General features: G+C 39.1%; 1 protein-coding gene across 7 annotated transcripts in view; it reads right to left on the minus strand.

Moving 5' to 3' along the window:
- LOC137985614 (transmembrane protein 163a-like) overlaps window positions 1-15,000 on the minus strand; it is a 36,755-nt gene that overhangs the window by 7,550 nt on the left and 14,205 nt on the right. For 3 of the 7 annotated variants that reach the window (XM_068833246.1, XM_068833247.1, XM_068833245.1), the window contains exons 3-7: window positions 11,122-11,220; window positions 4,323-4,445; window positions 2,881-2,924; window positions 1,256-1,350; window positions 336-432 (exon numbers count right to left, since the gene is read on the minus strand). In XM_068833246.1, the coding sequence (XP_068689347.1) occupies window positions 336-432; window positions 1,256-1,350; window positions 2,881-2,924; window positions 4,323-4,445; window positions 11,122-11,194 (432 nt within the window). In that variant the 5' untranslated portion in view covers window positions 11,195-11,220. Of the gene's footprint in view, window positions 1-335; window positions 433-1,255; window positions 1,351-2,880; window positions 2,925-4,322; window positions 4,446-7,647; window positions 7,880-11,121; window positions 11,224-13,472; window positions 13,622-15,000 lie in introns of those variants that run through there. The other 4 variants (XM_068833250.1, XM_068833251.1, XM_068833248.1 and 1 more) reach the window with 4 other exon arrangements.

Below are 15,000 nucleotides of genomic sequence, written 5' to 3' on the forward strand. Positions count from 1 at the left end.
AGTATAGGTTTAGAATATATCGTATTGTACCGGAATTGATGAACAAAATGATATTTGAAATGAATCATATACTGAACTGCGGATATGAAATCAAGTAAAGCTATGATCATCTCAGTTATGGACGCAATTTCAGCAATTGCGTAGAGAAGCCTGAAAAATTCAGGGTTGAAGTCCTGAATTTTCAGACCAAGACAACATCGTTCCCAGGGCTTTTCACCGCCGAGAGTAGGACTTCCTAATCGAGGTGGTGAAAAGACCTGGGAACGAGGTTGAGACAAAAAACGATTACTTTGCAAAACAGCTAAGTGTACATCTAAAACCCAGGCGCTACTTACCCGTTTTGGTTCATTGTCATGAACTAACATGAAGACAGCTTTTAAAAGAATTGCACATCCTGAGAGCACGAGAAATCCACCGATAATAATGCAGGCTCTACAGGAATATAAAAGGAAAGGAATTATAAAATTTTATTATTGGAAAAAAGTAATCCAAACTGACACCGTAGTTGTTATGTGAACTCCTTATCCAATCACGCAAATCTTAATTAAGTAACCGACCTTTTTAAACAGTTTTCAACTGTGTCGATAGTAATTACGCGGTTTGAGAATCTAGCACCACATTCTCAGCAAGTAAGAAATAGAAGCAAAAGCAATTGTGACTTGCTAACACATGATTTCCATCGTTTGGCGCAAGCTGCACGTGTCTGCTTTCCGTCATGATTGGCCTTTTTGATTGTTCGCGTCTGTTGTCATTGGCTAAATTAATTGCGTAAATTTGGTAGATAGTTTCATTTTGCACGCGTTGCGTGCCCCTTGGTCACTTCGTTGAGTTGGTTTGTTTGGAATGAGTGTCTGTCAGTGCAGTCCTCGAGTTCATTTGAGTCGCTTTGTGCGACATTTGGTTTAGTTTCATTCGCAACCGCTCGGGCTCTTGGAGCGTTGCGTGACTTCAGCCCGACCAGTTGCGAGGATTAAGTTCCTCGTTAATTTCAAGTACTGAAACGATTTGCTTGGCAGGCGTTTCCTTGATTTCCCTGTCTCGTAAGAAGGAAAGGAAACCTCTGCTCTGATCTCCTCGATTAGATGTTGTCCAGAACTTTGGACGAATTAATGACTACATTCTTGACCGATTTAAAACCTGCTATCTAACGTCTGCCTAATGGCGGAAGAGTGGAAGTGACGTTGCATTGACGTCACGTCACGCATGCGTGACAGAACAAAGCAGCCGAGCAACATGAGACACGATGCGTACTTACGTTCTCTCTCTTTGGTATGAATATTTTTGTCCATATGTTCCCCAGAATCGCCACACGACCACTGCGGAAGAACACGCATCCAAACAAGCGGCGATCTAAAATGCAAAGGGTTTATATTGAAATACGAATGAAGGGAAGAGTAGGAAAAAGGAACAAGTTATTTTAGTTGCAGCTGGGATGAACATTGCGCTTGATATATACAGTGCCTGAATCTGCAACATTCACAAAACCTTACAGGGTTGGTTGAAAAAACAAGAGACAAAGAAAGAAAGCAATGGAACCTAGCCCTAAAAAAATACCTAATACATACATAGTTTTAAACCGCGCAAAAATATCCCTGTATTAATAAGCACCACCCATAGGAAATCCGAGTATCTCGAGATGCGCAGAACGTATGCGCAATAACAACAGGGGAACTGTCATGGCATTCGCCGTGACGATTCCTCTTCAAGACTCAATGAGTTTTACCTTCAAACACCTAGATCGCACCCGAATCGTTTTTAACGTCATTTCTTATGCGATTTCAACTGAATCTAAAGAAAGGATTAGCCAATTAATATTTATCGACTTAATGTGAGTGACAACTACAAAATTTGAAAACTTTGAACCAACGTTTTCAAGATTTTGAAACAATTCTTTTTCAGCCATCCGTCACGTGTAAAAATAGCCTTTGCATTATAAAATACAAATTTTGTGGCTGCCCTTAATTGAATAGCGTCGTTCGGATTTTCAATGCGCTCCTAAAAATATCGCGACAGAACATTTCCGAGAGTCACAAAAGTAAAGAAAGAAATCATCGAAGATGCTGTCTCGCTGGTGACTCGGAGAAGCTCGGAATAAACCCGAGTGCTCCTTTGAAGGAGTCGTAAACCATCCGATTACTAGTTCGGAAGCTGTACCACCGAGCTAAATAGGAGACTCGTGGGAGCAACAGTCACTTAAGTGAACATATTTATTTATCGATGGTGACTCGAGGACACTCGGAAAAAATCCGAGTGTTCCTACGAGCTTCCGATTACTAGTTCGGATACTCTACCAATGGGATATAGAAGGTTCGTGGGAGCTCGACCATAAACTACAATCTTGGACAAAAAGGGTTGAGAATATTAAAAACAGGGGTTAACTTACGCACTACGCCCTCAATATTTCACCCAATTAAGCAGCCACCCGGCACCCCCCCGCCCTTCCAATCAATGTTGATAAGCCCAGGTTTCTCATGCTTTGTTTTGTCTAGCAACATCGATCAGGGGGGAGCGGGGAACACTTGTGAACAGAAAAGAGAGCTTGTTTTCATACTTGTGATTGTAGTTAGTCCAAAACCAGAAAATTTTCAACAATTTGTCCAAGATTGTAGGTTTTGGTTGTTAATAACTTTCTGTTGACTTAGCAGTAGTTTATTCAATCGTTTGTTAAAGGTCATAAGAGTTTTCCCCGAAGGCTCTAAAGTTATCACGATAATTTTATTGCGGAAGTAAATATTTGAAAACGCAAAAACCAAGTGCCTCAACAAATTACATGCAGTAACAATTTAGTAAAAAAGTGTCTTTACGAGCAGAGTTTTATTTATTGTAGTTGTAGTTGATTATTAACTTTAAACAACGTTTTCGTACACTTTATTGCCCTACCGCAAATCCAAATGCTGCCGGGCGACCATCTAGGGTTGATAACACTGTTAAAAAATATATGCAACATTAGATTTTAAGGCCCCGGCAAACAGCATCAACATCTGCTCGATTTTGCTCAACAGCGATGCTGAATCGAAGTTGCATCGATGTTTAAAATGCGTTTGAACTTTGCTTCTGAACAACCATTCATCTTTTCAACATGCGCGTGCGCACTAATCGGTCTCTCAATGATGTATCCATGTCCGTATCCATAGTAACAACCCGCAGCTGCAGCCTCGGACTGAATACCAGGCCGCTCGTGAAGCTTCGTTGAATCAAATGTTGATGATGCCTTGAGAAACCGTGTGCCCACCCCAGCAGTCAGCATCGTTCAACAAAGTCGAACGCATGTTGAAGCTGTTTTCTCCAGGTCTTCACATCGTGGACGCGATTCTTGTCCTTAGCGTCATAGTATAAATAAAAAACCGACTTTACTGTAACCATTCACTAAACATCTAGCGCTTAGCTTTTCAGGTTGTAGACCGTCAAAAGTACATAAGTTCATACACCTTATTCCAAAATGACCGCCATTTTAGTATTCTTTTGTTTCCATGCAAATTGGCCCTTTATGGCCTCGTTCTAGATTCAATATTCTCTTGAAGTTCACGTTTGAAAGCGAGGCCATAAGGGCGAAGTTGCATGGAAACAAAAGAATACTAAAATGGCGGCCATTTTGGAATAAGGTGTATGGCCTCATGGGCATAACGTGCATAAGGGTCATTACCGAATTCTAGTTCACACAATCGTAGCATGAAAGATATTTTAAGGCTGGGTGACACAAAAACACAGGGCGGGAGAGGTTGAATAGTCCAAACTTCATGCTCAGTTAGCCTAGGGGGCAAAATTTCCCCCTTACTGAGACGCTAGATACCAAGAGTAAGATTTGATTCTTGAATTTCGTACGATTTATGTCAAATCGTAGTTAATCATGGCATCAAATTATGAATGTTAACTATGATCAAATTGAAAATCTCTCATGTTGAAATATCTGTAAAGAGTCAGAGGCGAAGCCGGGAAGCATCTTTCTGGAGTTACAACTGTAGCTTGACCGAAACGAAACTCGAAAGCATGTGACAGAACATGGCCGAATGCCAATAAGTAAGTATTCACTGTCTTTTGGAGCATTTTTCAAAGCAGTCTTGAAAGCAATTGCGTGGCTTGCTCGTGCACATTTCCCCGCGCTTTTTGTCGGCTACGTGTAATTAATTTGAGTTTTATTGGCTTACTGTATTGTCTCCGTCCTTTTTGATTGGCTAAAGTAATTAATTTGGTTTTTGTTTTACGACACTCGATTGAAACTCGCTGTATCGCGATGTTTGCATAATTATTGCGAATGGTCAGATTTGGAAAACCGCCGCTACAACACTAAAACTAGAATAAACAATTTGTTTATGAAGACGCACCAAAATACACTGAACCGAGAGCCAAAGTTATTGTTATTGACATGAAGGAGATCAGGAGAGCAGCTCTGCGCCAAACAGCTGAAATGTCTGTGTTAATCTTGTCCACCTCGCGAAACATACCATCTACAAAAAAGCATAATAAAACAGCAGACATGATCAACTACTCGTATTTACAAGCAACATTAACATAATTTGCGTTCGGGATATCCCTCGGGTATCGATCGTGGCGACACAATTCAGTGGTTGGACGCCATTGTGGCTGACTGGTACACATGGCCTCGAGCTCACGTGATGGTCAATATCGCAATGTGCGAAAGCCCAAATGAAAGCGGTAACAATTACACTGCTTTGCGGTTAGTGTGATTCTTGTTTTTAACTGGAGCAGCCCGAGAGTAATGTAATTCAACGCGAAATTGCGAAGAGATAAATTATTTTGTCAAAAATGAAAATAAACACAGATCAACATTTACAGCACTTTTGACAGATTATATGAGTTTGTCGATGCCTAAGACATGTGGTGAACACCGCTATGTTTGAATAACGATGAAATCGAGTCTCACGCAGGGAAATCCGGAGACTTTTGTAGAATACGTAAATGTGTTTACACTTGTAGACTGGTCCTCACTTTTTTTGAACGCGGGATACGACATCGGATCGATTTCCGCCACTCTCTCGAGTCTGGTCTGTGATCGTTCCTACCGGAGAGAGAGGAGGAGTGCGAGCTCCTTTCTCAAAACAGCGGCTGGCAATCGAGCCTAAAGGCTGTTTTTCACTAACGACGCAAGCACAGGCCAAAGCATAAGCAGCTTAATATATAGAGGATATTACATGGCCGCGCGGGGATACGAATTTTTTCTTCGAGTGCTGAAAGCTGAAAGTATCTCTCACGAGTGAGAGATACTTTCAGCACGAGAAGAAAAAATTCGTATCCCCAAGCGGTCATGTAATGTTCTGTTTATTATATAGATATTGATGAACTGTCCAGATTTAAAACAACTTGTCTTTTTCATTTTCAAAATGATGAAAAAGTGGTCACCAACCGCTAAAACACGCATGTTGTGTAACATGAAACAAGATATGAAAGTTATGAAAAGCAAATCATGATAATGTAAAACTTTGCAATAAAAATGTTAATGTAGTAGATAGGCATTATACTGAAGCACAAAAGTATCTTACAATGAAGACGAAGCTCGCATTTTATTGGCTAATCGTGTTCGTTACCATGACGACACATATATCCTCATATGTGAAAGATAAAAATGATATGTTCACTGCGTGCGGTGAAGATATGATTTTTTAGTAAAAGGAGAAATCCTGGTATTTCATCAGTATCTATATAATAAATAGATTTAGCCAACCTAAAAGCGGAGCTCCAGGGTTATTTACTCTTACAATAAGTTAACCTGGCTTGAGCCTGCACACTTACAGAGGGTGGAATTAAATCCTTGAATCCTGACAACGCGTAAATCATGGCACAACGAAAGCATCATGCTGAGATTTGCGTTTTGCCAAAAATCAAAGAAGGTCGTTTGATTTTAGTTCAGTTTTTGCTCTTTAGCTACAGATATCGAGCAACACATCGCAAGAGGAGACACACAAGTTACAATAAGAGAATTGTCATGCTTTCATGACAAAAAACAGCTTGCGATTTTCTGTTTTACGTAAAACGGAATGCTAATTATTTCCAATAGTGCATAAAAGAAACCGAACAGAGAAGGCATACAGGGCTTATTTGATCGTAAAAGTATTTTTTCCTTAAAGAAATTGTAGTGACTTAACGTGGGCGAGTAAATAAAGCACAATTAAAAATTTGATTTTATCAGATGGGCTGATAAAATTATTGCCCACTATGAGGAGATCAGACTGATAAGTGTCGAGTGTTCCTATTTCGAGACGAACGCCCCTAAGGGGGCCTGGGACCCGTTTCTCGACTGAAAAGGCGGTGAAGCCATTTACAACTGCCATGTGCTTGTTTTGATCAGTTATATTCAAGATAAGGGAAAGCAAAATGATTATGACATTTGATGACTTGAAAGATTTCCGTTATTAGGTTACAGGGGGAATTGTGACACCCGAAAAGGCCCGAAAATTTTTGAGACTTGCAGGAAACGGACATCTGGTCGTCGGCCAGCGCGTAAGGGATTATGGGTTATGTAAGCGACCGACCTATTATATATTCAACGAACATCGCGTTTCTGATTGGGCAATGACGAATGCATAAATAGGTTACGGAATTTGCCATGGAATCATAGCTATGGAATTATTTTGTTGAGTACATACCAGAAACCTATAAGGGTTGAACCATGTAACGCGCGTTCACAGCTTCCGAATATTCAGTGCGAACTGATAGGTTGAATGTTTCAGTGCTAAGTACCATATTTGGAAACCCCTCGCTCTTGTTGTTCCAAATATGGTACTTAGCAAATTGAATATTCAGAAGCTTGTTTCCCAGCACACAAGGGCACGTTTCGACCCTTATGGGTTTCTGGTACATACTTAATGAAAAATCGCCACAGTACTCAGTCCTCACGCATTTCTTGATTTACTGTCACTCGTGATGTTTTGAAAGACGTCAAATTGCTGTCGCTTACGGCTTGTGCAATTTTGAAACTTCCAAAACATCCCTCGTTGCACCCATAAACCACAAAATGCACTGGCGTTAATACGATTTCCTATACTTATTCTACTAGCTTATGAGTTGTCCTTGCTTTCAATACGAATGAAATTCTCCACTAAAAACACCCACACAATTCTTTGATTCGTCCTAAGGAAGGCACAGTGTTTCAATATCATTGTCAGTTTTTGTCAATCCATATTTCTTGTAAACATGAAATCTATTTAAAGCGATTATTAAAACGTTTTACACTCGGCTTAGCTTCGAACAACTCGATTGCGTTCGTCTACGGTAATTGTACCCACCAATACCGAACTCAAATAAAATCAGTGTTTAATTTTAGAAAGCAAGACAGATGTGGAGTACTCATATGGAAATTTACGCTCTAGGACACTTGAACACGCCACAGCTTCTATTCATCAGCAACTCCGAGTTGGAAATCAAAACACGTTGGTAATTGAAACATGCAAGTTCACCCGAATTTGTTAAAATTGACTATTTGTATTTGAAGGGGTCTATTTGTACATTAATATAAGGGACAAGCTTAATTAATGTAAAAATGTCATATTCCCCAGTTCTTCGCAAAGTAAACGGGAACGAAGTAATTCGCCGCCAAGTTGCTTGTCTACTTTAGTGAACATCATTCAAAATAAAACTGAAAAAGCATAAGACTAACTGATCTTTGATCTGATTTGGGAGGAAGTTACTGACCTTCATGTATGGCGCATCGGTTTGCTCGCCTTTGTTGCTCTAAGTCAAAAAGTCGCGAAAAATTTTTACACTGAATCCACTCGATTTGAGCTTGAGTCTTGTTGTTTTCAAGACCTTTCATGCTTCTTTGCTCCCGTATCGTGATAAAACACTTCAATTCATGTTTTGCAAGGAGCGTTGCTGATTGCAAACCGCACTGTTTCATGCGATTTTGCCTGCTACCAGTATTGTATTCTTGTCAAGTCTTTTGTTAAATCTGTTAGCAGATGGTACCTTTAGCGCATTTAAAACAGCTATCAGTTGTGGGCAGGTGGAAAAGCTGAACGTGACATCAATAAATGACATAACCGGCCCCGATGCCACAGAAGTCAGGGGCACCCAACGAGAATATAGTTCAAAACCACTTAAACATAGCATTGTTTACCGTATTTTAGTATTTAAACTGTAGATATAGGCATATTTTTATCCCCTACAAATTTTTCATCGTTCGGATTTCCTAGCTGAACGTCTAGTGGTCAGAAAATTTTAGGGATGAAAACTTACTTTTTCGAAAATTTTAGCCAGAAAAAAGGCTCCCGAAAATTCTGGGTGACCTTTTTAAGGTAAGAATCGGTTAAAAATGGGCAATTATACCATTTTTTAGAAGTTCGAAAATCCTAGGACAGGCAGGCAAGCAATAAATTCTACAACAACTGTTCCGAAAATTCTAGATCTCAAGTCGTCTTCAGAACAGATATTGTCCGCAAATTGACGTTGGGTGCTCTTGAGAAGTCAAACAGCCATCACAGTAGCGCACAACACCTAGGGTATTGTTTAAACTGATTCGTTTTCGTAAATATGAGAATTCCTGCCACTCATTGTGAATCTTTTGTCTTTAAAATGCAAATTCTATAGCAATAAAGTTATGAATTAAACGTTAAAAACATCCTTTACGGCTGCAATGTACACATTGAGTTTTTAACATACATTAATCCAAACACAACTGTTAACATCTCCTATTAGGATAAGCTAAAGATTTCCGTCATTCTGTAGACGCGCAAAATTAATAGTACCGACAACTATAATTTTAAAATGCTCCTATAGTTGCATTATATTACTGCCCAGTCAAACAGATCTGTCAGGTTTTGCCATCACGACTGACCTATCCTTCTAGAGCATCTTATAAAACTGAAAATATAAAAACAGCTTTCAATCCAAATTCTCAATATATGAAATTATGAACAGCCTCGATCGCGCTGAGCACTCAAAGCCCTGCATATTATATCTTCAGTTGTTATGTCTTCTCATTCTGAGTTTCCCTACCAGATAGTTTTATTTTAATTGTCCGTTATTAGGGATTCCAGAACTTTATAAATTAATTCACGGGCAATGTCAAGGCAAGAGAAATAATTTTTGCTCGAAGCGGCCACGGTAGGTTGCGTTTAATGAGTTTGTGTTTGTGTCACGGTTTTGGAATATGAAAAGCGATGACAGAGGTTAAATTAAGACTGGAAATTTTGGACTTACACACGATAAAACACTCAAACAACCGACATAGTTTTCGTTTGAGGCCAAAAGACGTATCTTCAAGATCCATTTAATATAAAATTACGTTTTTCATTTTTATCAATGGAATATGACCAAACGAGTACACTGTAAGTCGTCCCCTTTCCATCTGCTTCAGTAGCGCAATAAAACATTAACTCATGATCATAAAATCCAATTAAAACCCTGTGACTGTCATCAAACCATGGTAAAGCTATAAATGTGAGAGTAGGAATATATATGCAGAGAAATATAGAGGTAGCATAAGACAGGTGGAAAAAAATGCGATCGCGGCCGATATCTTTCACTTGTATCAGTGATTCAACATGATCGTAACTATAGTATACCAGTTATATCTTCAATCGTTGAACGTTAACTCAAGGGCTAGAATTTGCCGAAAATCGATATCGAGTGAGATACCCGCGTGTGCAATTACAGCAAAGAAATGGCGTTGTTTTTTTTTACTCACAGCATTCGACTCAAGACCTTCAGTTACCAGACGGGCACTGTTTGCCTTAACTTTAATCTCTGTATTTATCAGTAGACAAAGAAGAGAAAGTACAGAGAATTATCGCTCACGTGACCATCGGCCATGTTCGTTTACTCATGGACTCCTGAAACGAAGAAATTAATTTGCGAAAATTCTATTTTAATTCTCTTACAATTTTTTCCCCTCTTTCTTGGTCTTTATCCTCCAAAAGGTTGCCTTTTCTTTGTTACTTTCCTCCAAAATAGCGTTGTAAGTTTCCTTTATATCAGTCACATCATCATCATGGCAGGCGTCCGTCGCTTTTTATTAGGGAGCTTACGAAACGACGACGCCGACGGCAACGACGACGCTACAAAACAATAGGTTTAGTGAGCAAAAACAATGGCTCTGCACGCTCTGCACGTGCGTTTTACATTTTGGTACAATTCTTTGCCGTCATCTCCTAAATGACGACGTGAAATGACCAAATTCAAGGTTCTGTGGAGGACGTTACCACATGACGATGAATTTTCAGTTCTCTCTCTACGCTTCCAACCCACTCATGCCAGTTTAATTCCTCGACAGGTACTACACATTTTTAACGCAAAACGACATGAAATAGCTTCGTAGTGATATGAATAACGCGAACTTCTATTTTTAAATGAAGTCCTCGTAGCCGTCGTCGTCCTCGTTTCGTAAGCTCCCTATTCTCCGAAAACAACGCCACCGCATCTTTAATCGTGAACACATTTCACTCGATTTCTTACTGACTTTGTTCAAAAGAGATCGCCTAAGTTACCTTTTCCACGAAACAATCACAAAAACTTTGAGTTTCTACAACAAACAAGCTTAGTCTTGTTTAAAACGGGTGATGGATATAAAATCAGCCACGCGAACACGTCTTATATCCTTACGGTCCTCACGTACCTATCTAAAACCAATGTAAGTTTTTTTTTTCATTATTTTTCTTTGGTCAATTTATCATAAGCAAATTCTTTGCTGTCCGATATGGCGAACAGATGGGCAACCACAAGTGACTTGGTTTCGGATTTTTCTCCCATTTGATAGCGAATAATGCACACAATGATTTGAGCAAATCAGCATCAGTTTAATATTAATTAAGGGCAGACTTTGCGAGAACCAACTAAGGTTACTACTAATTGCAACAAAGGACGTTAGCTCTTAACTAACAGCAAAAGAAGCCACGTATATGGCAACCAAAGACCCAGATTATATAATACAATACTGGAGACAGGAGAGGAAATCAAGGTGAACTTTCTCCACCCTAGTAAAGTAGAAAAGTACAACAGACTCATTGGGCAATGAATCCAAGATGGCAGATATATCAGCCACATTGGACTTAACTCTTAAATTATCTTCGAGACGGCGAAATCCAAAATGATTTGTGTTCTTTGATGCGAGTATGCCATTGAATTGGACATACATGCAATAAAACAACAAAGACAGGTGATAAAACGTACTTTGAAAACTTGATGTCATCGGAGTCGAATAAAGTTGACTTGACCCAGCGCTTTTGAGCTCCGGTGGTGACATTCTCGTTTGTCCTTTGTGCGACTACACTGCTTCCAAAAAAGAACATCACGTGTTAAGCAAATCTTAACTGATAATTCAAATAATTTTAATTTCTTAATTGCATGGATATTCTATTTCAACTGCCAGCTAAAGCAAAAGACAGTCGCTCTTAAGGGGCTTTAATCAAATAATTGCTTAGACTAACAAAACCTTTTTCATATTACTTTAAAATGCTCAATATTTTCGGTAGGTTTCTGTTGCCTCAACGAAACGTTTACACGAAGTGAAGAATTTTTTAACGATAAGGCAGAAATGAAATGCTGGCCATGCGAGTCAGACAAGCCCGGCATGGTCAACCAGCTTTATTAGGCTTAGATTGAAGAACATTAAGCCAAGATTTAAGCTAAAAAAGACTACGATCAGTTAAGGTTGGTTATACATCGCTCCCTAGCATGTTAGGCCATCCCTTTTTTTTTTCGTTTGGCGTCGAACGCGATCGGATTGAAAAAAAAACCTAAAAAAAAATCACAAGAAAATTCTCGGAATAGGAGGTCTGGTACTCCAGCATAATTGCCGTGGAGCCTGGGAACAACAACACGTGGACCCAAAATCGATATGGCGGACGTGGTTTTCTCTATGCTGTTACCATGCTCATTAATCAGATTAAAAGAATTGTTTAAAGTGAAAAATGGTTTGACTGCGTCGTTATTTTTTTTTTTGAAAATGCCAAAAATTTGGGTCGGTCAGACTACGCTAAACAGAGATAGAAAGAGGATGGCCTTATCCAAACAAATAGACCTTTTTGCAGATACGGCGGCCATTTTGATTTCTATTGTTTCAAAGAGCTATTATGGGATGCCCAGGGGACAAATACATATTAATTTGCCCCCTGAGCATCCCATAATGTCTTTCGAAACAATAGAAATCAAAATGACCGCCGTATCGCTAAAAAGGTCTATTAATTTGGAAGGGAGTGAACAGTTAGACAGTCGAGAAAGGCCACAGGGGACCTTGATCACACATCCCCGGTTTATCGGGTTCTAGGATTTTCAAATTTAATCTCACGTTTGAAGAGTACGCGGTGAAAGTGTATAAATTGCATTGTTGCAAATGACCCCATTCAATTAAGAGAAACAGAATCAAGTTGTAAGCTGTATGTTTGGTTACGAATAACGAACTCGGTTCGTCTACCGGTTCCCTGCCAACCTCGTTTCCAGGGTCTTTCATCTCCCTACCCCTCTGGGAACGACCCCTGGGAACGAGGTCGGTTCACTGCTACCGAAACCCTCATCTGTTAGCTGGAACGTCTACATCGTGGGAAATAATGATTAACCGATAAAGATAGCAGGAATGGCGCCATAGTGAAATCGCTCGCCTCCTGCTAATGTGGCCCTGCCTCCAGTTGTTCGAAAGGTGGATAGGAAGGATAGGGCTGTCCACTGGATAACTCAACTTCTTTTGCTAGTCTTTATCCTCTGGATAGTGATTTATCCGGTGGATAGCATTATCCACCATTTGAACCACCGAGACCACGTCCAATTCCCACGCTAGACGTCACAAGTGGGTTGACCCTGTTGGTTCTCTTTTCCGTTTCAAAAGGTTTTTTCCCCCTCTCCTCAAAACCAACCTACTCTTGATATGAGTTGATTTTTAAATTAAAATTTCATCTCTGTAAAAGTGTCCTCAATTAGTATTCCAGCGCTAAATAGATTCTAAATACACTTGACACGCCACTTAATGGAGTTTACTCTTTTGGTTAGCTAAATAGTAACGCAGCAATAAAGTACTGAACAATTAAATTCGTGTCACTCAAAGCTATCTGTCTAATCTAGGATTGAAAATAATTAAGAAAAAAATTGATAAAGAGGGACACTGCATTGGAAATAATTTGAAATTTTATTTTCTCTATCCAATTCAATAAATTAATTTAAAGCGATGATTCATATTTTTTTTTTGGAGATTTAATTGACACGTTGTATTGGCTTCAGTTGGAAAGATATGCTGTTTATTTCCAAGCCTTTTCAGAAATTACGCGAAGAAAGTCTTTTGATAATTAATTTTTATGTTGTATTGAACATTTTTCCTGTTGTCAATCTGCCACAAATTCTGTTTGCACGAACAAGAGGGGTTTTCGCGTTATGTCTATCGTCTTTCAGTTTACCTCTAATCGCAATGCTCGTCCACGTTTCCATTAAATAAAAACAACAAAATGAGTTCATCAGCGCAGAATGTTATTGATAATTTAGCGTGTAATATCTACAAGCGCGCATTTTGAACGAACAGAGAAAAAAAAACTTACCAATGTACTTCCTTTTTCACAAAAAGCAATATTGTGTGCACCAGAGACTGCAAATTAGATAACACTGAACAAGTTTGAACGACGTGATATTTTTTATGAACTTTATCCTTTCGATGCCTGACTCAATTAAAAATTATCCAAACATTTAATGTTTTGGTCGAAATGGAAGTTTTTAAAAAGGAATATTTGACAAGACTATTAGCCAATCAGTGCGCTAGTATCGAGTTCCTCTCGATCATCATCTCTCATGAAATATTCATCCATTCGATTTAAATTCAGGCACAGGTGCAGACGTTTTAAATAAATTTCCTGTTTCATGGTAGCGAAATACATCCAACTGCAAGCAAACATAACACCCTCTTCGTCAATTTGAGACACTTTGATTATCCCACGAGATTGTTACGGCTGAGGAAACGGAAACATAAAAATAGAATGTTCCTTGATGTCAAGTCCTACCAACATTGATCTGTGTAAATTCCGGTAAAATCATTTCGACCAAATCTATTGTTTTCACGAATTTTGTCCGTTTGCTTTGAAACAACGGCTGTATATGGCATGATACCTGATCTATCGTGCAATAAAAGGTAATTTTATTCACAAAATTAGTCGGCAAATAAAAAGATAAAATTATTCATCCAAAAATTCATCGAAAAGATAAAATACGCTACTCACGCGTATGCGTTTTCTTAACTCGTTGCAACCGAAAATGTTTTTTTCTTGACTTGAAAATGAAAAACTAAGCACACCATCAAACACTTTTACAGTCACTTAGTGAGTACGTTCACTTATACTGCAGCTCATTAGAGACCGGAGATGTTGACATTTTGAGGTCTCTAGCGAAATGGCTGACGGCTTGCCCAGGGCAAGTCGTTTTATAGTCAGGGTCCTGCGCGCCATATATTTTAAAACCGGTCAGTGTAAAACGCAGACTGCAGACCAGGGATAAAATGCAGACTGAGGTTATAACGTAACTGTTGAAAAAGCCCAAACCCCTTAAAAATGCTAAACTTAGGCCTAATTAGGCCTAAATCAATATTTAGGCTTAACTGTTAGCATTTCTAATGGGTTTGGGCTTTTTCAACAGTTAAATTATAACCTCAGTCTGCATTTTACCCCCGGTCTGCAGTCCGCAGTCTGCGTTTTACACTGACCGATTTTAAAACAACTTTAAAATATTAATCCCCGCGCCTTCTTCTTGGTCGCGGTACGTATTTGTTTCACAGTTTTAGAGAAAAATGTCACCATTTAAAAAGAACAAAAATAGAAACGAAGTTGAAAATCCTTATCATTCGGTTGGTCGTTGGTGGTCGTAAACGACCCACTTTAAGTCAGTACTTAAATTGGCTACCACTTCAGCTGCGTATAGTTCGTAAGATATTGCTCCTAACGTATAGAACTCTCAACGGTTTAGCTCCCTTGTATATCTGTAAGATACTTGAGCGTTATATTGTTTGTGCTTAGCAAGAGACTGGATCAAGGCCAGCAAACAATCACTACTTCAAGCCATGTGTTCTTTTAATACTTTCCG

The sequence above is a fragment of the Montipora foliosa genome, chromosome 14 (assembly GCF_036669935.1).
Source record: "Montipora foliosa isolate CH-2021 chromosome 14, ASM3666993v2, whole genome shotgun sequence".
Lineage (NCBI taxonomy): Eukaryota > Metazoa > Cnidaria > Anthozoa > Scleractinia > Acroporidae > Montipora > Montipora foliosa.